Source organism: Notamacropus eugenii, chromosome 2, assembly GCF_028372415.1.
Source record: "Notamacropus eugenii isolate mMacEug1 chromosome 2, mMacEug1.pri_v2, whole genome shotgun sequence".
NCBI classification, from domain to species: Eukaryota; Metazoa; Chordata; class Mammalia; order Diprotodontia; family Macropodidae; genus Notamacropus; species Notamacropus eugenii.
Window position 1 is genome coordinate 199,218,647 of NC_092873.1, and position 25,161 is coordinate 199,243,807.

Sequence of the window (25,161 nt, forward strand, 5' to 3'; positions counted from 1 at the left end):
AGATAGTTCAATAATTTTAAAATTCTCTCTCCTGGATCTCTTTTCCAGGTCACTTGTTTTTCCAATGAGATATTTCACATTATCTTCTATTTTTTCATTCTTTTGGTTTTGTTTTATAATTTCTTGATTTCTAATGAAGTCATTAGCTTCCATTTGTTCCATTCTAATTTTGAAGGAATTATTTTCTTCAGTGAGCTTTTGGACCTCCTTTTCTTTGGCCAATTCTGATTTTTAAGGCATTCTTCTCCTCATTGGCTTTTTGGATCTCTTTTGTCATGTGTTCTATTCTTAAGGTGTTATTTTCCTCAGCATTTTGAGGGGGTTTCCTCTAGCAAACTGTTGACTCATTTTTCATGATTTTCTTGCTTCACTCTCATTTATCTTTCCAATTTTTCCTCTGCTTCTCTTACTTGATTTTCAAAATCCTTTTTGAGCTCTTCCATGGCCTGAGACCAATTTATATTTTCCTTGGAGGCTTTGGATATAGGATCTCTGACTTTGTTGTCTTCTTTTGGTTGTGTGTTTTGATCTTCCTTATCACCAAAGTACAATTCTTTATTCTGAGATTTTTTCCCCACTGTTTGATTATTTTTCCAACCAATTTACTTGACTTTTTAACTTTTTCTTAAGGTAGGGCTGTGCTTCCAATGTGGAGTACATACTGTCCCAAGCCTCAGGGGTTTTGTGCACCTGTAAGTTTCCACTTCTTCCAAGATGTTATGATCAAAAGAGAGGTATTTACTCCTCTTCTGGCCTGTATTGTGGTATGTGAATAACCACAAGCACTCTTGTCTGCCATGGAACTGTGAGGAAGTTTCCCTCTCCACCAGTGCCAGAAGCTCTGCCACGCTAGCATTCCTTCTTGCCCCAAGACTGCTACCCAGGACAGTGACCCAGACCCAAGCACAGGCAAAGCAAGAGAATCCTGCCTCAATGCCAGCAAAGTTATCTCTGTAATCTCCTTCTGATCAATTGTTCATTCACCTTGCCTTCTGTAGGCTGAGAGCTCTGGAAGCAGATACTGACCCAGGGCTGCACTGGGACCTGGGGCTGGTCTGCACTCCTCTCTCACCCAGATTTGACAGACGTTGCCCAGTGACCTTCCAAGTTGTCTTTGGCATTTCTGGGTTGAGAAGTCTCAAAACCTCCTCAGCTGCCAGTAATTCATTTCTCTGAGGCCTGCTCTGGGTTTGCTGGGGCCCAATCTATGCTGGCATGTTTTGTGCTAAACTATGCTCCTCTCCCAGCCCATTGCAATAGGCCTTTCCCATCAACCATTCAGGTTGTCTTGGGCTGGAAATTTGTTTCATTCTGTCTTTTTGTGGGTTCTGCTGCTCTAGAATTTGTCTAGGGTCATTTTTACAGATATTTGGAGTGATTTGGGGGACAGCTCAAGTGAGTCCTTGCTTTTACTCTGCCATCCTGGCTCTGCCCCCCTTGAATGTTTTAAAAAAGAAAACCAAACATGCTATTGATATAACCAAAGCCAAAAGGGAATTAAAGAAACTGGCACTCTATCCAAATTGCTCTTTACTGAATATGCTATCACTTCTAAAAGGCCAGTCATGTGACAGAAGAAAATGCCCACCAATAGACTTTTACACCATTGGGCCATTCTTAGAATACAATTTATTTTGACATATCTGAATAATTATACTCAGTCTTTGGTATGACTCACATAAATATAACTAGTTTGATAAACTTTATAAGCAGATATAGCTTGGTGGCACAGGGCATAGAGCCCAGGACTTGGCATCAGGAAAACCTGAATTCTAATTCTACCTTAGGTACTTATTAGTTGTGTTCATCATCCTGAGTGTCCTCTTTTGTAAAATGGAAATGATAATAATAGCACTTAAATACCAGGGTTGTTGTGAGAGGATCATATGAAATAATATAATTTATATTAGAACTTTATAAACCTTATAGCACTATGTAAATGCTAGTTATTATTATTAATAGATAATCTACACTGATAAATGTCAAGAAGCTTCTCTTCAAGAAATCTCATGTATTTTCTCCAGTTAGCAGATCTGTGAGTTTTAGCTTATCCTATTCTGATATGTTTTCAAAAACTGCCATCATTATCTTACTTATGGTTTTCCTCATGATCACAATCCATATAAAAGTTTTTTTACCCTTGAAATGTAACTGCTCCCAAATGCTTGTCCCTGTCAGCCTTTTGCAGAAATACCCTCATAATTTTATTCTTTATTAAAGAAGTAACCTTTGCCATTTGGATTTTTGTGTAGTAATAATAATAATAGGCTACATTTGCATTGGGTTTTTCTCTTTGTAAGGGTGGCATGTGGTGGTGATTGGTGGGAGAAGTCAGTGTAGGAGCTCCACATGCTTGTCACAGATCAACAACCCTTATGCACTTTAAGGTTTAAGAGATGGGGAGGTGGGTTGAGTGGATGAAGGGTTAATTAACATCCTGCTTGTATGTGAGAGACAGTATAGTACAATGGAATGAATATTGACTGAGGAACATTGGGACTTGGTTTTACTGCTTCTGCCACATACCTATATGGGTGACCTTAGGTAAGGTACTTACCCACTCTTGTCCTCAGTTTCCTCATCTGCAAAATGAGGGTTGGACTTGATGATCTCCAAGATCTCTTCCAGCTGCTCTATATCTATCTTCCTCACACCAAAACTGGTCCTCTATCCACTGTGCCACAGTGCCGCTCTCATATAATGTTGAATAGTTTGTAAAAATTTCCATAGGCTATTTCATTTGCTCTTTATAACCACCTTCTGAGGGGTGGGTAGTACAATAATTATTATCTCCATTTTCCAGATAGAGATGCAGAGACCCAGAAAAGGAATGAGACTGACCCAGGGTTAAATAGCTGATTATATAGCAAAACTGTATCTAGTGCCTGTGTCTGAGGCTTTGGGGCTTTTTTTTGTTTTTTCTACTCCAGCTTAATGCCTCTCACCTCAAATTCCAGAAATGCTGCATGTAATAATATTATTAGTCATTATTTCCCGAAACTCCAAGAATGTATCTATAATGAGTGTAGGATAAAAGGCTTTCTCAGTTTTGGGGTCGGGAAACAAGTAATAGACAAATTTAAGCTACTTGCTTAAGATTATAGTTGGTGGCAGAGTTAGAAGGAGAATCTAGTTGGTTTGATAAGTTCCATACCCTTTCTTGTAACCTATACACAGCTAGACAGAAGAGAGCTGCCAGCATTAGCAAATGGAATGCAAACTTAATGTGTTTAAAACTGCACTGATTCTATTTCCACCTAAACCCTCCCTTCTTCTAAACTTCCTTGTTTCTTTTGAAGGAACCACCATCGCTCTAGTGTTTCTGGTTTGTAATCTTGGATTTATCATCAACTCCTTACTCTCCCTCTGCCTGTATATCCAATCAATTGTCTGATCTTTCCATTTCTACCTTCATAACCTCCTTCTCATTTGATCCACTTCTTTTCACAAACACAGCTTCCACCTTAGTTAAGGCCCCTATCACCTCTCACCTAAATTATTGCAGTCCTCTCCTAGTTGGTCTTCCTGCCTCAAGTCTCACCACTCCAGTCTATTATATACACTTCTGTCAAAGTAATTTTCCTCAAGAGCAGATTTGACCATGTGATATCTACTCAACCAACTCTAATGACTTTCTGTTCCCAGTAGAATAAAATAGAAGCACTTTTGTTTAGATTTTAAAGTGTTACACAATCTGGCTTCACCTTACCTTTCCAGTCTCATTGGGCATGACTCCTATTCTTACACTTCGCGATCCGGCCAAACTGGACTTTTACTATTCTTTTCTCATGACGCTCCATACTCAGTGTTTGTTCCTTTGCACTGGCCATCTCCCATGGCTGGAATGCACTGTCACTTCCGCTCTGCCTCACAGAGTCTCTCACTTTCTTTAAGGTGCAGATAACATTTTCTACATGACACTTTTCCCAATTCCCTGCCAAGTTTTAGTGTTCTCCCTCCAATAGTAATTTGTATTTAACTATTTTGTGTGTGTGTACATATGTATGTATGTGTATATATATATATATATATGCTTATAAGTATACGTACATAAGTGGTTATTTACCTTGTATTTATGTGCTATGTTTTTTTATATGTACTTGTTTTCTCCGAACTCCATTGGAATGTAAACTCATTGAGAGTAGAGATTACTTCATTTGTTATACTTGTATCCCTAATGTCAAGCACAGTACCTAGCACATAGTAGGAGCTTAATAAATACTGATTATTTGATTAATTGATTCTGATATTGCAGATTTGACTTTAGGGGTGGTTGAGTTAGTCCTGACATAGTAAAGAAAGTGCTTCTTTTTAGGCAACATACAATCATTCGAGAGATAATTATAGAATGTATGGATTTTTTAAGGCTTGCTTCATATCCTCTTCCATTTGGCTCTTTCACAACTTCTGGAACCTGTTCCAGAGATTGCACTGGGGAAATAAAAGATGAAATTCACATTTATAAGGATAACTGCTTTAAAAGATTTATTGATGTGCTCAAATTACTAACCAAAATGAAATTTCTTTAGACACCTAGAGATTTGAGGTTTTCCCCATCCTTATCCTCTATTGCCATGAATGTTTGAGGGGAAACATATTCAGATTTTTAATTGTTATCATTAGATACTAGAATCCCAGGTGGAAGGGAACTTGGAGATTCTCTAGCCCACCTGAATCAAGAATCCATTCTACAGAATCACTAACAAGTGGTCATCCATTGACAGGAAACTTACTGCCTCATATGATGAGCTTGTCTTTTGAACTTGGATTATGCAAAGTGTTAGGAAGTGTGTTTGTTGTTTCTCTTGAGTAAAAATCTGCCATCCAATAGCTTTTACCTTCTTGGTCTTAGTTGTTTCCTCTGAGGCTAAACAGAATAAATCTAACCGTTCTTCCATGAGTTGATCCTCATAATATTTAAAGCTAGTTAGCATGTTTTTCCTGTGGATACTCTTTTCCAAGTTAAATGTCCCAAACTTAGATAATTTCCTTGGAAGAAGAGGCAATGTCATCTAATCTTGAAAAAAAAATTCCTACTTAAAATACAATATTGTGCATACAGCATTTATTCAATCTATGTGTAATCGCATTTCCCTTCACTAATATTCACTGATACAAAAACTGAGCTTCTACTACTTAGCAAAGGACCTGGCACATAGAAAGTGTTTAATAGATGCTTGTTGATTAATTGAGTGGTATGCTGGACAGGCAGCGGAAAGATAGGGAAGGGGACACCAAAAAGAAAAAAAAATGACTCCTTTTCAGGACCTTACAATATATGTGGCAAGACAGTATGTATATTCAGAGAACTTCAATAGAAACCACAAACTACAGTACAAAACATAATAAATAGCACATTAAGCTAAGTCAAAAAGCATGGTCTTTAAGTGATATAGACAATAATTGTACTAGGAATTCAGAGGACAGAGAAATCATCAGGAAATTTTCATGGAGGAAGTAGTATTTGAACTTGGCCTGATGGAAGGATAGAATTTGGAAAGCTTGAGTTTGGTAAAGAAAGATGGACAGCAGTGTAAGTGATGGATCAATCAGTAAGCATTGATTAAGTACCTACTAAATCATAGGCACTGTGCCAAGTGCCTTGACACAAAGACAAAAATGAAGAAGTTCTTATTCTCTAGGGGCTTACATTCTAGTAGTAACATATATAAGTATATGTAAAGTGAATGTGAGGTGGTGTTAGAAAGGAGGGCACTAGTAGTTGGGGAACTCAGGAAAAGTTTCATGTAGAATGTGGTGCTTGAACTGACTTGAAGGATGAAAGGGATTTCTAAAAGCCAAAGGCAAAGAGGGGAGGTCATTCCAGGCAAAGGCAGAAATGGGAGATGGAGTGCTGTAGGTAAGGTAGGTAAGTCTTGAGCCACAAAAAGACAGTGTGTGTTTGACATCTGTAAGTAGAACAAGTTGACAAGTGACAGATTTGCATAAAAAATTAGCAGGAAATAATGCTGGAAATTTTGACTGAGGCCAAATTTTGGAAAGCGTTTAATTCCCAGCTAAGTCATCAATCTTTAGGTTTTATAGGCCATGGGAAGCCTCTAAAGGTTTTTGAGCAAGGACTTGACATGGTGAAAGGGGTGTTTTAAGACAATTAGTTTGACAGTGCTGTACAACATGAAATGGAACAAGAAAGACAAGGTAAGGAAATGAACTGGGGTCTTAGAATAGTGAATGAATGATGATAGAATATTTATTAATCACTTTGCATAAAGTAATATGCTAATTAAACACAGGGGATAAAGACAGAAAAGTAAGATGGTCCCTGTTCCCAAGAAGCTCATGTTGTAATGGGGAAGGCAACACAGGGAAGGTTTCAGCTATGAGTCAGATAGAAAGATCCCATAGGGTATAAAGTTGTCCAGGTATGAGATTGAAAGGATCTGAACAAGTTAAAATGAAGAAAAATAGACTGATGCAACGATTGCATAAGAGATGAATTGATGGCAATAACATAAGTTTTCTCTTCTATAAAATCAATCACAAGCATTTAGTAAGCACCGTTCTTAAGCCAGGCATAAATCTAGGCACTGGGAGATACAGATAAAAAAGAGACAATCCTTACCCTCAAGGAGCTGGTGTTCTATTAGTGAAAATATGTGCACAGATAAGTAAATATATAATATAATTACACACACACAGTATTTTTCTAAGGGAGAGTGTCATAACAATTGAGGGGATCAGGATAGGCTTCCTATAGATGGTTAACCCCTAAACTGAGCTTTGAAGGAAGCTAATGATTCTTAGAAATGATGTGAGGAGAAAGTACATTCAAGGCATGGGAATGGCCTATACAAAGGCATGCAGACAGGAAATAGAATGCAGGTTGCTTCCTATTTGATCATCTTAATTTTCTCACTAGAGTAGGATGAAAAATCATGTGCCAAAGAATGCAGGAATGGGGCAGAATACCAAGCCTTAAGGCAGAGTTTCTTAACCTTTTTGTCTCTGATTCCTTTGGTAGTCTGATGAAACTTATAGACCCTTTGTCAGAATAATGTTTTTAAATGCATAAAATAAAATACATAGCATTCAAAAGAAGCTAATTATTTTGAAATACAGTCATCAAAGTGTTTTGTCTGTTTTTTAGTACTTAGACCACAAGGTGATAACTGCTGCCAATAAGAGAAAGTTTGATGTAGCCTTTGTAAAAGCAGTGGCATAGAAGGCATAGAAGTCCAGAGAGGGAATTGAGCCAGGAATGAAGTGAGCATAGCTGGGAACCCTCATGAAAAAGAGGAAGTCCAGGAGCCAGCAACAGAATGGAAAGTAGATATTAGGGTTGATCCTAAGGCTCAACATTGAGTGGCAATGACTGTGACACAATGGTTCACTCTCTAGAGCAAAATTGTGTGGCTAAGAGCACCCTTTAAGTCTGCAAAAGGAAGATTGCACAGCAATGAAAATACATTATAGCTGGTAAAGACCAGTGAGCATTTTTGTTCTGTTAATGAGATTTTAATGTTGATAACAAATGGAAAATGGAAGTCACATTAAAGGAAAAGTACTTTTTTTTCTTTTTTTATTGGCAAATCAGAAAAGATAGATTTAATAAATTGAGCATGTCATTTTTGAAAAAAAGAATAAAAACTGAACTGTCTCAAAAGGACAAAAGTAGCAATCTTGAAAACTGGAGAATAGATAAAAATGGAAAATCCAAAATGATAATGATAGAAATGATAAACCTAAGGAAGAACCAAATGGGCTTTTTTATTTCCCCCCAAAAATATCAGAACCAACAAACCTTAGTTAATCTGTTCAAAAATGGAGAGACAGAGAGAAGGGAAATGATCTGAATAAAAAAATGAGCACATGAGCTCACTGCTCCCTCTCTAGTCCATCTTCAGCTGCTTCTTGGACATCTTGAACTGGATGTCCCCTAAACAGAACTCTTCAGAGTTCCTTTTCAAAGCTCAGTTCCTCCTGCTACCTTCCTTATTACTGTTAAGGACATCATCATCCTTCCAGTCACTGAAGTTCACAATATAGGGGTCCATCCTTAACTCCTCACTCTCATTCACCACCTACCCCTCCATAGCCAATCTATTCTCAAGACCTGTTCATTCTATCTTTTCAACGTCTCTCCTATATGTACCCTTCTCTCTTCTGACACAGTCACAACCCTAGCAAGGCCCTTATCACCTCTCACCTGGATTACTGCAATAGCCACCTAACTGGTCTTCCTGCTATACGTCTCTTCCCATTCTGCTCCATCCTCCACTCAGTTGTAAGGTGACACCCCACTCTGCATCCTACCCCATGTTCTTCTAAATGAACTTCAGTGGCTTCCTAGAAACTCCAGGATGTAATATAAACTCCTATGTTTGGCATTCAAGGTTCTTCATAGCCTTGCTGTTTCCTACCTTTTCCATGTTCTTTACACCATTTCCCCCACTTCACATATTTTATGATCCTGTCTCCATGCCTTTGAGCTGCCACACTTGTAATGTTGTATCTCTCACCTTCATGTCCTTCAAGGCTCAGCCTCCTGCACTGCTCAGGTGTTACCCTTTTCAATCACATTCATCTCCTTTGTATCTTTAATCTTATATATGCCTGCTGTTTACATGTTGTTTCTCACAGTAGACTGGGAGCTCCTCGAGGAAAAGGATCCTGTCTTTTGCTTTTCTATCTATCCCCTACACTTAGTCTGGTGCCTGGCACACAATATGTCCTTAATGAATGCATGCTGACTTCCTGACTCTGCATTATGTGTGGCTTTGGACTTGGAGGAGGGAGGTGCTGCTCCCCAGTCTGCTGCTGGTGGCAAGCAGAGCTCAAGGCCCTGGCTTCTCTGAGCAGCTCTGATAGAGATGTTTTAGGGTTCCCAGTTATTTTGTGTCCAGGTGGCAGGAGGAGAGGCTCTGGTAACCAGCCACTGGGAGATGTGGGAAGAAAAGGGAAGGAAAGATGGCAGTTCATCAGTCTCACAAAGTTTTTCTTCTTTTCTTGTTTTATGTCGTAACTTCCAGGGAGGCATAATAGAGGTACTATTTCACATGTCATGTCTCCGTCAGTGCACACTTATGAATTTTGTAGTATTGTGAGTGCCCTTTTTATAGTGGACAAGATAAATAGCTGTCCTGTACCCGTGCAATTTGGGCGATCTTGGAGCCCACAGTGGCCAGTAAGGTGCCATAATGCCTGACTGGGCATCTCGGATCAACATCCTCTTTGTTCCAATCCCCACTCACAGGATGGCCCCGGCTTCACCTAAAATGAATGTCCCAGTCATATGGTCTGACAAAGCCTTTCATTCCTCTTCTAGAGCCTTATCATTAGATGATAAGTCCAACAAGGTTCATGTGAAAGCAAGTCTAGGGTCCCCCGAACCACCATCATAGCCTGCCAGTGCCCTCTGCCCCTCCCCAGCCCTGCCAAAAGTACTCTTTTTCTATAATGGCATTGCTTTCTGAAGCCTATCAGTCAATCAACAAGCATTTATTAAGCTCCTCTTATGTGCCAGATACTGTCTAAGCATGAAAGATAAATAGAAAGACAAAAAAAATAGTCCCTGCTGTCAAGGAATTCCCAATCTAATTCAGGAGACAATATGCAAATAACTATATACAAACGATACATAGAGAATAAATTGGAGATAATTGGCAGAGGGAAGGCACTACTATTAAGGGAGATCAGGAAAAACTTGTTGCAGAAGGCACAGTTTTAGCTGGGACTTGAATGAAGCTTGTAAGGACAGGAGACAGAGATGAAGAGAATTCAAGGCATAGGAAATAATTAGTGAAAATTATCAGTTTGGAGGATGGAATGTCTTGTGCACATGTCATTTCATATCCTTTGGCATCTGTATGCAGTGTGTCTGTATTATATAAAGTATACTTGCTTATTTTGCCCTTGGAAAAACTCATCTAACAATAAGTACTCTTTCTTTTTCCCCCCCAGTGGTTCTCTGTCACATAAGCGATTTGTGTTTTCATCCAATGGTAAGAAATATTGAAATAACCTCTTGGAGATTATGAATGTTTATAGTCCCCCATTAGTTACTATGCCATGCCTTCTCTACCTTTTGAAATCAAGTATTCTATAAAATATTGAATGCTGAACAGAGCTAAGTAACATACATACTCATTTTATGATGGTTGGATAAGAAAATTGGAGAAATAATTATAAAAGAAAAAAGCTTATTAATAACTCATGAAAAGCACTATGATATAGTAATTTGTCTATTTTAAACTCAACACACCAAAGCTGTTTTTGTTCTCCATCCTTCTCCTCCCCCCCCCCCCCCCCCCAGTGAAATGAGAAATGACACCTATTCTGAGGTTAGTGGAATTCTTATCCTACTAAACTTTAGCTGGGGAAAAAGGTAAAGATAGTCTCCACATTGCCATTTAATTTTTACAAGCAGCTAGATGGCCCTGTGGGTAAAGTGCTGGATGTGGAGGTTACAATCTTGCTTCAGACACTTTATCACTGTATGACCTTGGGCAAATTACTTAATCAGTCTCAGCCTGTTTCCTCATCTGTAAAATGGGGATAATAATAACACTTTTCTCACAAGGTTATTATGAGGATCAAATGAGATAATACATTAAAGCACTTTGCAAACCTTAAAACATTATATAAATATTAGCTATTATTATTAGTTATTTTGAGTAAATTTAATGAACTCATTACTTCAGTACTTTAATAGATCTCTGATTTCATTAGTGTGAATATTCTCTATAACAGTGTAGTTCTCAACCTGTTGACAGCTTCTTATCCTTAGCTATCTTTGCCCATTTCCTCCAATTAATCACCAAAAATGGAGACCCACTCAATGAAGAGACCTTCCTTTGGTACAGTTGACCATGTGTTGATATTGTTGGAACACACAAGATGTCTTCTGGGTCTTCTTTCTGTCTCTCTCTCTCTCTCTCTCTCTCTGTCTCTCTCTCTGTGTCTCTCTATCTCTTTCTGTCTCTGTCTCTCTCTGTCTCTCTCTGTCTCTCTCTCTGTCTCTCTCTGTCTCTCTCTGTCTCTGTCTCTCTCTCTGTCTCTGTCTCTCTGTCTCTCTGTCTTTCTCTCTCTCTGTCTCTGTCTCCCTCTGTCTCTCTCTGTATCTCTCTCTGTCTCTCTCTGTCTGTCTCTGTCTCTGTCTCTTTCTCTCTGTCTCTCTCCTGTCTCTGTCTCTCTCTGTATCCCTCTGTCTCTCTCTGTATCTCTGTATCTCTCTGTATCTCTCTCTGTCTCTGTCTGTCTCTGTCGCTTTCTCTCTGTCTCTCTCCTGTCTCTGTCTCTCTCTGTCTCTGTCTCTCTCTCTTTCTCTATCTCTTTGTGTATCTATGTATCTATGTATGTATGTATCTATCTATCTATATTTACACATGACCGGTATACCTTATTTTCCAGTTGCACATCTCTCTGATGGCATCCTTTATGCCATTTGTCTTGATCAGTTACTGGTTAGTTATGTAAATATAAGACCTTGGTCAAACGTTTGTTATGTCCTTCTTCCCCACAGCATCATATCAGGTTCTGATTTGATATTCCAATGAAAAGTTTCTCCATTATTGTTCTGTAGATAGATAGATAGATAGATAGATAGATAGATAGATAGATAGATAGATAGATAGATAGACAGACACACAGACACTCATAATCACTCAGCTTCTCAGTCTGGGCAGGGAAGGGAGACATTTTTGTTTGGCAATGAGATTTTCATTAGTGAATATGATAGAACAGAATATAGGAATACAGAGTCCTAGATTAAAAACATATAATGTATCAATGGGTGGTGGGTGAAAGATGAAATGACTAAGGAAACAAAGGTTTGAGCTTCTAAGCATATTGATTTATTAAGCAATGCAATCTAATTTTCCAATAAATCAGGACCAGTTACTTTCCTCAGCTTTGACACTGGACCCCAAATACAGGGGGAGACTGATTTTATACATTACAAACAATAATCAAATAAGACCACTTAATTAAAAGAAAACAATTAGGATACATTAGGTAATATGATTTGTAAGTGGAGGAAAGATTAGGGATTTTCTAAGTTGGGAAGGGGACAACGAACAGATAGAATTCCCTGAAATAAGGGGGGAAAAAGATGTTCCATTTCCTCAACTGTTGGTGAACAGTCAAAGGAACATGGAAACAGTGACTGACTGATCAGTATGGGGCCAGTTTTCAGATACAACATATGGGCTGCTTGAGATGTACAATTGTGAGACTCCTTGCAACAATCTTTGGATCTGATTGATTTCAGCTCAGCGTAACCTATATTGTTAGCTAAGAGTCTCTAAACAGCAGATAGAAGTGGTCCAGTTTCCCAGATGTACAGGGCTAGGTTCAAACAATACAATAAGATTTTCTGCCAATTTTCACAATTAAATAAAAATTTCTCACAAGGCAGGAGTTGGACTAAACTCATAATTGAATAGAAAGGGAACTGAGCTAACTCCAAAATTGAGTTACAAGATGGAGTCAGTGTGGTTCACTCAGTTCACTCAGTTCCTAATCACTTGCTGTCCCAATCCCTGCAATTCCTTCAAAGGGAGGACTTACTGGAATGATTTACCAGTCCTAAGGACATCAGCCATGGCAGTCTGACATTCACCAATTTGTAGGATTCTTTTAAAACATGCTGAATCCTAACCCTGTGAGATTTGAGCCCTGATTGCTTAACCTAAGCCAGGAGTGGCACCAGGGATCAGGGTCAGGTTAAGAAGATACAAAAAAAAGGCGTAACCTAAGCTGGATATGATGATAGTGAACAAATTACCAGGCTTCCCGGTGGGCATTTGGAAGCTGAAAAAGTGCACAAGATCTTTAAATCACTCCAATATCCATATGTTCAATACAAGTTTGGAACATGCAAACAAATTCCTAATTCTTCCATGCTCACCTAAGTCACTTGATTCATCTCTATCATATCACTAACCAGAAAATCAGCTGAGTAATTCTAGGACAATAGGGGATTTTATTCTTACTTTGTTTTCTTTCACCATCCATGATTAGACCTGTACCTGAATCGTTTATTTCTTTATTGTAGGGTGCAATAAATCCCTGAGTTTGGAACCTGCCAGGCAAATCACAGCTTCTTCCTCTTGGCACTGGGTCAATGAAAATGGAGAAGAGATTCATTGGTCTCCTGCCCAGGCACGGCTCCAGGACCAAGGACCATCATGGGCTTCAGGAGATACCAGCCTCAACCGCAAGTCTGAGGAGTGGCTGGAGATAGATTTGGGTGAGACAAAGAAAATAACAGGTATCAGAGCACTTAAATTTTAATTTTGTAGGTATAGAGAAGCACTGTGTTGAGGAATTCATTTCATGACAGGCTACTGTTATGTGAGTTCCTTGTATATTGTTGTTTGCATATTGCTTCCCCATGGGCATTGCGAGTTCCTCAAGACAAGGACTGTCTTTTGCTTTTCTTTCTGTCCCTACCACTTAGCACAGTGTTTGGCACATATAGGTATTTAACAAATTGACCTACTGCCTGACAGATTTTTAAAAATGAAATGACTCTTCAAAACTTCAGTGTTTGAGAGAATGAGGGACACATACTGAGTTGGCTCCATTTGTCTTCCATAATCAGCATTTATTTGGAGATAAGAGTGTGATGATCATTCAGCGACTCTTCAGTTTAAAATATAAATTTTAAATTGTTAGGGTTTTTTTCATTGCTGTGTGAAACTTTATATAAAAATACATGAAATGAAGTTTTTTCCAAGAATTGGAGAAGAGTATTAGTTACAGTTCTTAAAAAAAATAATAGCTGTGAAACTATTTCTTTCCTGACCAGCAAAATGAAGTTAAAATAGAAAAAACATGTTAACGTATTTTAGAAGTCTGTGTTCTATTATAGAAAAAAAAATGTAACTGGAAGTTTTAGATTTTGAATGTGGTATACATACCTAAATATGGGGAAGGGGGGTGGTGGGAAATGTTTAAAAAGAAAACTAACCAAAAGAAACTGTCTTGTTACAAGGGATTAGGACTGCAGGATCCACCCAAACAAATTTCAACTTCTATGTTAAGTCTTTTGTGATGAATTTCAAAAATCTCAACCCCAAGTGGAAGACCTACAAAGGAATTGTGAACAATGAAGAAAAGGTAAGAAGAATGATTGAGGTGAAGAATCTGACTTGGAGAAACTATTCTTCATTTTTAGTACATTTTTATATTACCAGCATTTTCCAATGTAGGTCCCTCTTTTCCTCTCAGAGAACCATTACTTATAACATCAAAGAAAAAAGTAGAAAAAAACACTTTAGCAACATTAACCAACACATTAAAAAAAAAACTTCTACATACAGGTAGTCTTACATACCCATAGTCCACTCACTGTCTCTGCAAAGAACCAAGGAGAGGTGTCTTCTTTTCATATCTCTTCTCTGAGACCAAGCTTATCATTATAATTTTTAAAATTAAATTTTATTATGTTTTCCAATCTATATTGTCTCCCTCCTGCCTTCTTCCCCAATAAGCAAGAAAAACAAGACCCTTATTAAAGAGAGGTATTCTCAAACAAACATCAACAAGCAAAGCAAAACATCCCACATCAGCATGTCAGAAAACAAAACAAAAAATCATGTCTCAGTCTGTTCTCTGAGCCCATCACCTCTCTATCAGATAGCACATTTTCATTTTGAGTCTTCTGGAATTCTGGTTGGTAATTGTGTTAATCAGAGTTCTTAAATTTTTCAAAGTTGTTTGTCTTTACGCTGTTGCTGTTACGGTATAAATTGTTCTCTTTGTTACCCTCACTTCACTCTGCAGCATAAGTTCATACAAGTCTTCCTGCGTTTTGCTGAAACCATCCCCTTCATCATTTCTTATGGTACAAGAATATTCCATCAGAGTCATTGCCATAACTTTTTCCAGCCCTTTCCCTACTACTGGGCATCCTCTCAGTTTCCAGATCTTTGCTACCACAACAAGAGCGGCTATAAATGTTTTTACATGGATCCTTAACTCTTTGGGGTCACAGTCTAATAATTTTGATCATTATAATTTCATATGACTGTAGTCATTGTGTATACTGTCTTCCTGGTTCTGCTCATTTCACTTTGTATGAGTTCATGTAAGTTTTCTCGTACTTCTCTGTGGTCTTCATTTAATAATCTCTATATGATATACATTACATATAACATGTATAATATCTAATATACATATACGTAATAATTTAATTCCTTAAGTGAAACAATGTTCCATCACATTCACTTCCCACAATCTGTCTGTAGATTCCTCAGTTGATAGGGATCTACTTTGTTTCTAATTCTTTGCTACTGTAAAAATTGCTGCTGTCTACAGCTTGGTATATATGGGCCCTTTCCTCCTGTTATTAACCACCGTGGGCATATACCTAGCAGTGTAATCTCTGAGTCAGAGGATATCGATGTTTTGGGGAAGCTAATTTTCAAAAGCATAAGCTATTAGCGTTAGAGTATGCTTTTCAATGCTGAAAGGGAAATTAGATACCTTTATTGATCATGTATGAATGAGAAAAGTAGCTGCAGAAGTGACATAATCTTTTTTTGTGTCATAGACTCTTGGTGGTCTAGTGAAGACTGTGTATTCCTTCCTCAGAATAATGTTTAATGCATAAAATAAAATAGATGTAATTACAAAAGGAAAGTAATTAGCCAAAAATAGAATTATCAGTTTCTTGTTAAAGTTCATAGACCTTAAGTTAAGAACTATTTCATAGTCTGACATGTCTGAATTTTAAGGTGAATTTCTCATCCCTACCTAGTATATAACATTCCATTTTTTAAAATTCGAGCATAGATTTCAGTCATGTAGGGAACTCCCATTGCGGAAACAACCTCTCTCAATTCAGATCAACAATTTGTCTGCAATTTTTTAGTCTTAGTGAGTTGCCTGGGGCACTAAGAGGCTAAGTGACTTACGTAGGATCACAGAACTACTGTGTCAAAGGCAGGACTTGAAACCTGGTCTTCCTGCTTTCTCAATCATGCTACCTCAGTTTTCTGCCTTCATTTATTCAGTAAACATTTATGGAGTACTTCTTTTATGAGGACATAATGACTAAGATGTAGCCCTTGCCCTCCAGGAACTTATAATCTATTATCTAGAAGAGAAGTAACTTTGATACAAATAACTACAAAATAGTAAGAGGGAATCTTTCCTTGAAATGCTTGATTTTTTTTTTTTTGGTATTATCTTTAGCTTTAATATATTTTTTAAAGCAGCTAGTGAAAAGTAGCCAATCACACTGAACTAACAGATTGATCAAAGATAGGGTTTGAACCTATTAAACCTTTATCTTCATGTTGACTCACTCTGAACATTGAAATATTTCAGTAAATTAACACTGTAGTCCTGTTTAATGAAATTTTTCTTAAAATTGATATAATTCAGATTAGGTTCACCACCTTAAAATGGTGTGAGAGGCAGTTGTGTTAATGCTTAGACTGGCACCCAGACTACAAGAAGAGCTACACATCATTTTCAGTCTTATATATAAATCTGAATTTAAAAACAACCACCACCACTACAATAAACCGTCATGAAGCCCAGTGACTTTCAGGCAAAAAAAACTGCCTTTGTATGTGGAGGGGTGGTGGCAGAAATGATGGGATGGCTTATGCTTTTTCAAAAGAACCGAAGTAACTTATGAGCCTGGAAAACAGAAACTATCTACTATTGAGAGCTTGATCAGTAGGAATTGAATGTGGTAAAGGACTGGCATTGAGAATTTATAGGCAGAGGTTAGTGGGCACATTAAATAGAAAGAAAGTGATTAATAATTAGAGATTTCATGATAAGATATAAACTACCATCTCTGTTTTCATAGACATCAAACCAACATTAATTCCAGATAGTCAAACTAAACTGGGCAGCTTTATCTTCATTATCCCTAAACAAGTTCCAGGCAGAAATTCATTTGCTTCCTATGTGAAATAGGTTGAACTCAGAAAATGCCTGGCTTTGTCTACACTCACAGGAGTTTCTAATGAATACATTATCTTAGTTTTATGTGGACAATTTTCACAGCTAGATTGGTCCATTAATCATAAATAAATAAATGCATGTATGTGTGTATATATTCACACATATACATACAGACACACACATGTACATACTAACACATACTCTCTAGGTTAAAAAAAAAAAGAAACTTGTTCTTACAGGTATTTCAAGGTAACTCTAACTTTAGAGACCCAGTACGGAACAATTTCATCCCTCCCATCATGGCCAGATATGTGAGAATTATTCCAAAGACCTGGCACCAGAGAATTGCTCTGAAAGTGGAACTGATTGGTTGTCAGATTACACAAGGTAGGACTCATAGAAATGCATGAATATGTAAATTCCTGATGTTTCCTTTGAACACCACTGTTTCTTGTATTTGAATGTACATTTTTTTCCTTAACCTTCTCCCTTCCCCATTCCCCATTCTCCTTTGGCAGGTAATAATTCATTTATTTGGCACAAGCCAAGTCCAAGTACAGGTGTTTCCATTGGGAAAGAGGAGAAAACTCTCACAAAGGCCATTCCCTCATCTGAAGAAGAAAGAGGTACAAGTCACTTACTGTCTGGTTGTTTTGCATTTCAGCTGCTTTAATCACAATAATGGCTAGCATTTATAAAGCACATTACAGTTTGCAAAGTGCTCTATATGTGTTATCTCATTTGATTCTCAAAAGTAGGCACTCACTGTTATAATTGTTATTATCCTCTTATTATCCTGAATTGTTGTTATCCTCTTTTACACATGAGGTCACCGAGGATTGTGATGGTGATGATGATAATAGTAATTCATCTTTACACAGTTCTTTAAGGTTTTCAAAGCAATTCCATCAGGACAACCCTAAGAAATAGGTACTCAAATTACTATCGCATTCATTTTAAAAAGAGAGGATCTGTGGCTCCTCAAGGTGAATTCAGAGTCCTTAGAGATCAAAAAGCACCGGGGTTGGGATTTAAATTCAGGGCTTTCAAATCCAAGACTAGTGGTCTTTCCGTTATGCCACACTGTCTGTCCAAAAGGTAATGCACCCATTTGCTAAACCAAGAAAGGTTGCCACTCACCTAAGAATTGAGTGTCTTCTGAGCAGACTCTTTTCTGTAATTTTCTACCAGCTTTCCACAGGTAACTTGCAGAGAAAAGCTGAGGATTGTGTTCTGACTGACCTATGCTAAGCTTTCACACCAATAATTTATTTTTTTAAAATTAGTTCTCTTGTATTTGTTTTGTACATACCTTTAAAATTAAAGTGTTTCTTTTTTTCCAAAAAAAATCCTATTTCCTTCCTAACTCCCTCAGCTCCACTGAGAAAAGAGAAAGAACAAAACTTCTATTACAAGCATGTATAATCAAGCAAAACGAAGTCCCCATTCCACATTGGTCCTATCCAAAAAAAAAGTATGGCCCAACCCGCACTCTAAAGCATTCTAAATCCAGCATCTCTCATTAGGTTAGCAGCTAATAGGGACCTGTTAGAGGCCAAAGGAAATGGTCCTAGACCAATAATTATGATATTTAATAAAAACATGTTAATTATTGATGATTCCCCTATGGCACTGAGCCTATTTAAAACAGGCTGGGGAGTCCCTTCTCCATTCACTTTGCCTGGTAAAATTGAATAGGTGGTCTTTGAATATAAAGCCATACTTGCAGGCTTTACCACTTCCACTCAGACCATAGGGATTGTTTAAACAAATTATAATATATAGCATATAATATAGTAATCATAAAATACATAGCAACATAATTATATAATATTGATATATACTATGTAATAGCATATATATAGTATATAGATTGTTTAAATAAATTTTACGTGTATATATGTGTGCATGTCTATATATATGTGTGTATATATCTATATATAGATATATATAAATGAGTTCAGATGAGATTTGGATTCTAAGTCAACATACAGCTATCATAGTATGACCCAAGGGAAATTCAGCATAATGTCTGCCTTCGTTATTGACATGCCAAAGTCCCCTTTATAAGGTGGCAGTGTCTTTGGGGTTTTTATTGTATGTGTAATTTAATTATCGTGAGAAAATTACGTAGATGAATTACCTATCTGAGAAGGTTGTTGCGTGGAAAGAAGTATTTTGTAAATGTTAAAGCTTTATTTCAACATAAGTCCTTTTTGTAGCCAATAGTGAATTTCACTGTTCCAATTTCCTAGTAGAACCTCCCGGGGCATGTGGTGCATTTTGAAACTGAGTTTTCCCCATTGATTAGAGAGATAAATTGGGATTAACAATTATTAGTAATATAGGCTCTGAATACAAGTGTTTGGTGAGTTAAGATGCTGATGTGTTTTTCGAATTGTCTCCCCCCCTTTTTTTTAAATATACAAGGGCATCAAATAAACAGTCTTCATTGCAAATTCTTTCACTCTCCCTACCCATACATCTTTTCCTTCCTTTATTCATTTAACAAAGGCACATTTATGGAGTACCCTACTTTATACAAGGTAACTTTCCTAGAGGTTTTTTTTTCATTTGTGGCTTTTAGGGATACCTTCTGGGATGAAAGATCAAGGAGGGTAAGGAGCAAAGAGCAATCTCCCTTTCTTTGTTTTCATAGGTTGTAGGAAGGGCAAACAGTTTGGCGCTTGTACCAACAGCTACTTAAAATTACCCACTGTTTTACTAAGCAGAAAGAGCTGTACCAAAAACATAGTCATCCCATTCTATTTGCTTCCTTCTTTATGTCTTGTAGCACTGTTGTACTATTTTTACTGTGATTTACAAGATTCCATGAAGCCCAAGGCAAATGCTATATGTTATTATCAACCTGCAGGATTTACTTACTTAACAAACATTTACTAAGTGCCTCTTGTGTACCAGATTCTATTCTGGATGCTGAGATATAAAAGACGAAAAGGAAACAAACAGTCCCATCTCTCTAGAAACTCACATTCTGTTGGGAGTGGATGGGGGAATCTACATTCCTATCTTTTCCTTCTTTTTTAACCTACATACTCCAAATTCTAAAGAATAGTTCAGGCCCTGGGGTCCCTTAGTAGGGAATGCCTACAACTTCTGAGTGTTGCTGAACTATTTTGTAGATTCCACTGTGAACTTTGATCAGTTCGCTGTAAGAAATCCTGAGTGTGGATCCATTTCAAACCTCTCCTTATATTCTGATCTACTTATAGAAGAGAATGTATAGTTTGGACCAAACAGCCCTCTCAGAGTAGATTGTAATCCCTGAGAAGCATAGGAACTAGACCCATTTTTAATTAAATTTACTTTAAATATTTTCTCAAGTTTATCCTAAGTTTCTGGTATTTCTATTCCACACCAATAAAATTCTCCTTAGTGCATAAATCCTACAGATATTAGTGGGTGGGCCTCAATTTCTACAATATCTTTTATGGTAATTTTCTCTGTATTTTTATTGGCTCAAGAGTTATATTATGTTCAATTTCAAATAAATGGAATCTGTTTGAGTTGATCTGAGTCAGAATGTTTTTTTTTAGGTATAAAAGTGAGAACTGTAATCATTCCTTTGGTGCTCTTTGTGGCCTTGCTTGTAGTTGGAATGGGTATCTTTGCTGCTGTGAAAAAGTATGTACCTATTTAATTTTAATGAATAATTATAAAAATAGTAGTAGAACCCAGAAGGGTGTTTTATTGGCTTCCTCCCCTAGCACATGGAAAAATAGCCTTCAAAATAACATTATTTGTGAGGGTAAGTTGGGGAGACAAGTAATTTTTTGTAAGATAGAAGCCTTAAATATGGATCTGGCACCTTGCTGAAGAAGCATATTCTGGAAATGACATTGTTCTTTTAATATAGGAATCTTGAACTGTGTTAAATCTTCCTCATTGACACCTTCAGGTGCTTTTTTTTAGAATCTCTGGGACAAAAGGCATCTCCTGGAAGTGGTGTGTTAGAATAAGAACACTGAACTAAGTGTCTGGAGATTTGGGTTTAGCTACTTATGTGAACTTAGAATCTCTTTGAGCCCCAGTTTTTGAAACAATTCAACAATATAAGGTGTTAAACAAGGCCCCTTCTAACTCAAAAATTCTGTGATTCCAATCCTGGGTTACAGTGAGTAGGATCAAGACTAAGAATGAAAATATTTCTTGTTAATTAATATATACCTTATTAAAATTTCTTGTCATGATTTTAAAAGCTTTGGCTTCTGGAATAGGGGGAATGTTCTCTTCATGTTAATGCAAACAAAATGATGAGTAACTTTCTGATTAAAAGTTGATATGGGATATAAGTATGTCTGGAGTTTAGAGCTCCAGACTTGGTATTTGCTCAAAACAATTGTGTTGGCTTCAGTGTATTTTAGTTAAATGCTTTTAGAGAGCCTATTATTTGAGGCTGATGTATAGTAGACTACAATGAAAGCCTTTACTCTGAAGAGTTGAATTTGAGATGTCTTTTTACATTTTAATTTTTTTAACAATGCATTTTAACTTGGTGCCTTTTTTCCTCAAGCACTTCTAGGGCCAAGTTTTCTAAGTAATGCAGTAAACTAAATGGTGATCAAAAATACATTTACAGATGCCAGTTTCCAAAACAAAGTACAATAACTTTCTTCTAGTTAGAAGCAATTGTATTGGAGATGTAGGGACAAAAACATACTTTGAGAAATGGTAAATTCTATATTTTTTTCTTTTTTTAACCCTTCTAGAAGGAAGACAAAAGGAAATCCTTATGGATCAGCTGAGGCACAGAAAACAGGTTGATCAAAAATATTAACAGTTTTTATTGATTTTTCTGTGAAGTTGTGGTATTTCCCAATTGAAAAAAAAATTGTCCACTTTCTCTTAGCTACATTTGAACACCAAGTACTAATGCAGGGCCTTGTTATGTCTTTAAGGTAGCAACAGGATTGCAGAAATGTGCTCTATGTCTATAATCCAAAGAAACCAAAGTTTTCATGGTCCATTTTAAGTTCATCATCATCCCCTTCAATAATTTGGAAACTGCATGTATGTCACGGATTGTTGAGTAAAGATTTTAAAGTGGTCACCTATGAACTGAAATTAATTCAGTTATTTCAGTAGCCATCAAGAAGCTTTGGGGTCCCCCAGCTTTCCTCTACCTCTGCTAAGGTGCTTGAAAACTAAGGGTAGCAACCCTAGAAATATCATGGAAGAGTTCATGCTCAATTTTCAGCATCTTATTATAGGCTAATGAGTTTCTTAGCTGGAATATTGGATAGGATTTAGTTCAGGGGATTGCCCTGAAACAAGGTTAACATGGAAGTCAGTGAAGAAAGGTAAGAACCTGTTTCCACGTTAATCACAAATCAACAAACATTGAATGCCAACTATGTGCCAGATGCTGCACTTGGTGCTTAAGATACAAAAATGAAATTGTTTCTGCCTTCAAGGAGCTTACATGAAATTGAGGAATCAATATATGAGAAGATAAATAAATACAAGATAATTTTTATGGGGCAAGCCTAAGAGCTCGTGGGATCAGGAAAGGCATCATGTAGAAAGTGGTGCTTGAACCTGAGCTATGAAGGAAATTAGAATTTCTCGGAGGAGGAGATACCTGCTAGATACAGGAACAGCCTTTGTAAATATTAGCATTTGTCAACAAGTGCAGCACGCTGCTGTTGCTTAGTATCCTGAAAATCCCTGTGGTCCAGCTGACTTTTCTAAAGTAAGGTTATTCTATATCCAAGAAAACAACATTATATAAAAGATATATTGTTTGTATGTATACTTCTGTACACATGCACATGCATGAGTGTATGTGTATGTGTAGATTGTACTTCCCTATAGCCCAACTAATGTCATAGCTTTTCCAAACCTTGGTAGCCTCAACAAAGCCCAGGACATGCATTTATAATGGATCTTTTGTCCTTTCAAAACTCCTCTAGTAAAGTGTGTTGCATACCATGTGGATTATTTCTGAATTTTTTTCTCTCTTTTTCTTTAATTGCTGCATCTTTATTCCAGGATGTTGGAAACTGCTCAAACAGCCCTTTGTCAGACGTCAATCATCAGAGTTCACCATCAGTTATGAAAATGAAAAGATGACCCAGAAATTAGACCTGGTCACAAGTGACATGGCAGGTAAATGTCCAAACCTCTGGTGAAAATCAGCTCCTTTGACTTGAGGAGTTTTATGTGATCAAGCAATAGTAGGACCTGTGGGAAAATATGATTTTAGTCAATTATCCTTTATGTCAAATCCAAAAACTTAGAAATATCATTACCAGGTTTTTTTTTCAGCACTCTACTTTGGAGAAGCTGCAAACAAGCCCCCATCAGAAGGATATTTAAAGAACTGTGAATCTGTGATGCATGCCATGTGTTCAGCACTGATTCTCCACCCAATTGCTAACAGTTCTAATAACTAAAAGACATGATGTTGACCTGGAGCCACTATCAGATTTCACAATAATTCTAAATCATCAAAGGAAGATAGTCATGTTCTCTATGAAGTATCATGGTATAGTCACCATAGTTAATAGCATTCGAGTACATTCTTTTTCTTTTAAAATTGGTAGTCTTGACATGGTATACACAATCACATTTTGAAAAAATAAACTTTGATTGCTGTCTGTTGTTTTCACACCGCTACATTTCCCAATACATTTCTTCCTTCTCCTCCCAGTGAGCCATCCCTTATTACAAAGGATAAAAAGAAAGGGGAAAGTAGTAAGTAAGCAAAATTTATAAAAAATTTTTAAAAAGTGTTATTAGAAGTATTCTTTACCCATAGTTCCCCACTTCTGCAAACAATATGGGGGAGGCACAATTTTCATATGTCTTCTTGGGGGCCAAACTAGGTCATATTGATTTATTTCACAGCATTTAATTTCGGTTGTTTTTTAATTGTTTTATTCATATGTTGTCAACACTGTGTATACTATTTTCCTGATTTTGTTTACTAATAATAACCACTAGCATTTTTGTAGTACTTTAAGGTTTGCAAAGCCCTTTACATCTATTATCTCACTTAATTTGCTTATTTCACTCTGTATCTTCAGTTCGGATGAGTCTTCCCATATTTGCCTGTATTCACGATATCATAGCACAGTAACACTGCATTATATATTTACTTACCACAGCTTCTTTCTTAGCTATTCTCCAATCAATGGGCATCTGCTTTGATGCAGTAACTCTTAAAGTAGTCAACTAGACCATCCCATTCTAGAGATTTTCTGAAAGTTTTGAAGTTATGGAGTAGTGAGGCCAAGGAGGAAGGAACATTATTTTTTCCTGTTTGGAAAGAAGATTATGTATGCCCTTTCTCTAGATCTAGTATTATTAGTTTAGAAATGTGCATATTACAAATTACTGGCTTGGTACTCATTAAAATAATATTTAATATGTTCATCCACTGAAGCCCTACAACAGGGCTTCATCATAGTTTAGAGGTGAACCTCGATTCCCAGAGATTATCAATAGAGTGCAAATTGGAGCAGGTTGCATCAAGCTCAGGGAAGATGTCGTGTTGTCCTAGGTGTCTAGGGGGTACAGTGGATAGACTGCTAGGCCTGGAGTCAGGAAGATAGCCTTAGAAACTTAGTAGCTGTGTATCCCTGGGCAAGTCACGTGACCTCTGTCTGCCTCAGTTTCCTTAACTGTAAAATGGAGATTGTAATAGCATCTACTTCTCAGAGTTCTTATGAGGATCAAAGGAGAAAATATTTGTAAAGCATTTAGCACAATGCTCAGCATGCTGCTGGTGCTTAACAATTGTTTATTCCCTTTCTCCTAATGCCAGACCACATCTCTTATCTTAGGACCACCTTAAAAACAGAAAAACTAAACTCATCACCAGTAGGTAATAAATATTTTGGGCCAGGGTGACCTATAAAACAGAAAAATAAAATAAATCTCTTAGTCCTGTGCAAGCAAGCCCTTTCTTCTCCCATGATGAGATTTGTAGAGTGGAGAATAAGGCAGCAATGAGAATAACAAAATCCAGAAACTTTAATTACTGGTTTTCTTATTGTGTGATATTTGTACGACACTAAGACTCTTTGGTTCTAGGTTAGTCTTTGGGAGTAATAAGGGTTTCTCTTTTTTTCTGACCAAAGGGAAGAAAGAAAGTCATGGAGTGATGGTGAGAAAATTTAAAGAATGGTAGAAGGGGTTTGAAACTAAGAAAACTTTGGTCAGCCTCAGTTTTCTCAGTGAAGTAGGAAGCTGGACCCTTTGCATAAGTGTTAGAGAGTAGATTTGGTAGTGAGAAGAGAGAAGAAAATG

The 25,161-nt window shown here is 37.1% G+C and overlaps 1 protein-coding gene across 1 annotated transcript in view; it reads left to right on the forward strand.

The window, feature by feature from the left end:
- The window catches only part of DCBLD1 (discoidin, CUB and LCCL domain containing 1), a 109,804-nt gene that overhangs the window by 79,880 nt on the left and 4,763 nt on the right, over positions 1 to 25,161 (forward strand). The window contains exons 7-14 of the mRNA XM_072643141.1: positions 9,922 to 9,962; positions 13,016 to 13,231; positions 13,958 to 14,082; positions 17,127 to 17,274; positions 17,406 to 17,513; positions 20,445 to 20,532; positions 21,618 to 21,667; positions 22,900 to 23,016. Coding sequence (XP_072499242.1) covers positions 9,922 to 9,962; positions 13,016 to 13,231; positions 13,958 to 14,082; positions 17,127 to 17,274; positions 17,406 to 17,513; positions 20,445 to 20,532; positions 21,618 to 21,667; positions 22,900 to 23,016 — 893 coding nt within the window. The remainder of the gene's footprint in view (positions 1 to 9,921; positions 9,963 to 13,015; positions 13,232 to 13,957; positions 14,083 to 17,126; positions 17,275 to 17,405; positions 17,514 to 20,444; positions 20,533 to 21,617; positions 21,668 to 22,899; positions 23,017 to 25,161) is intronic.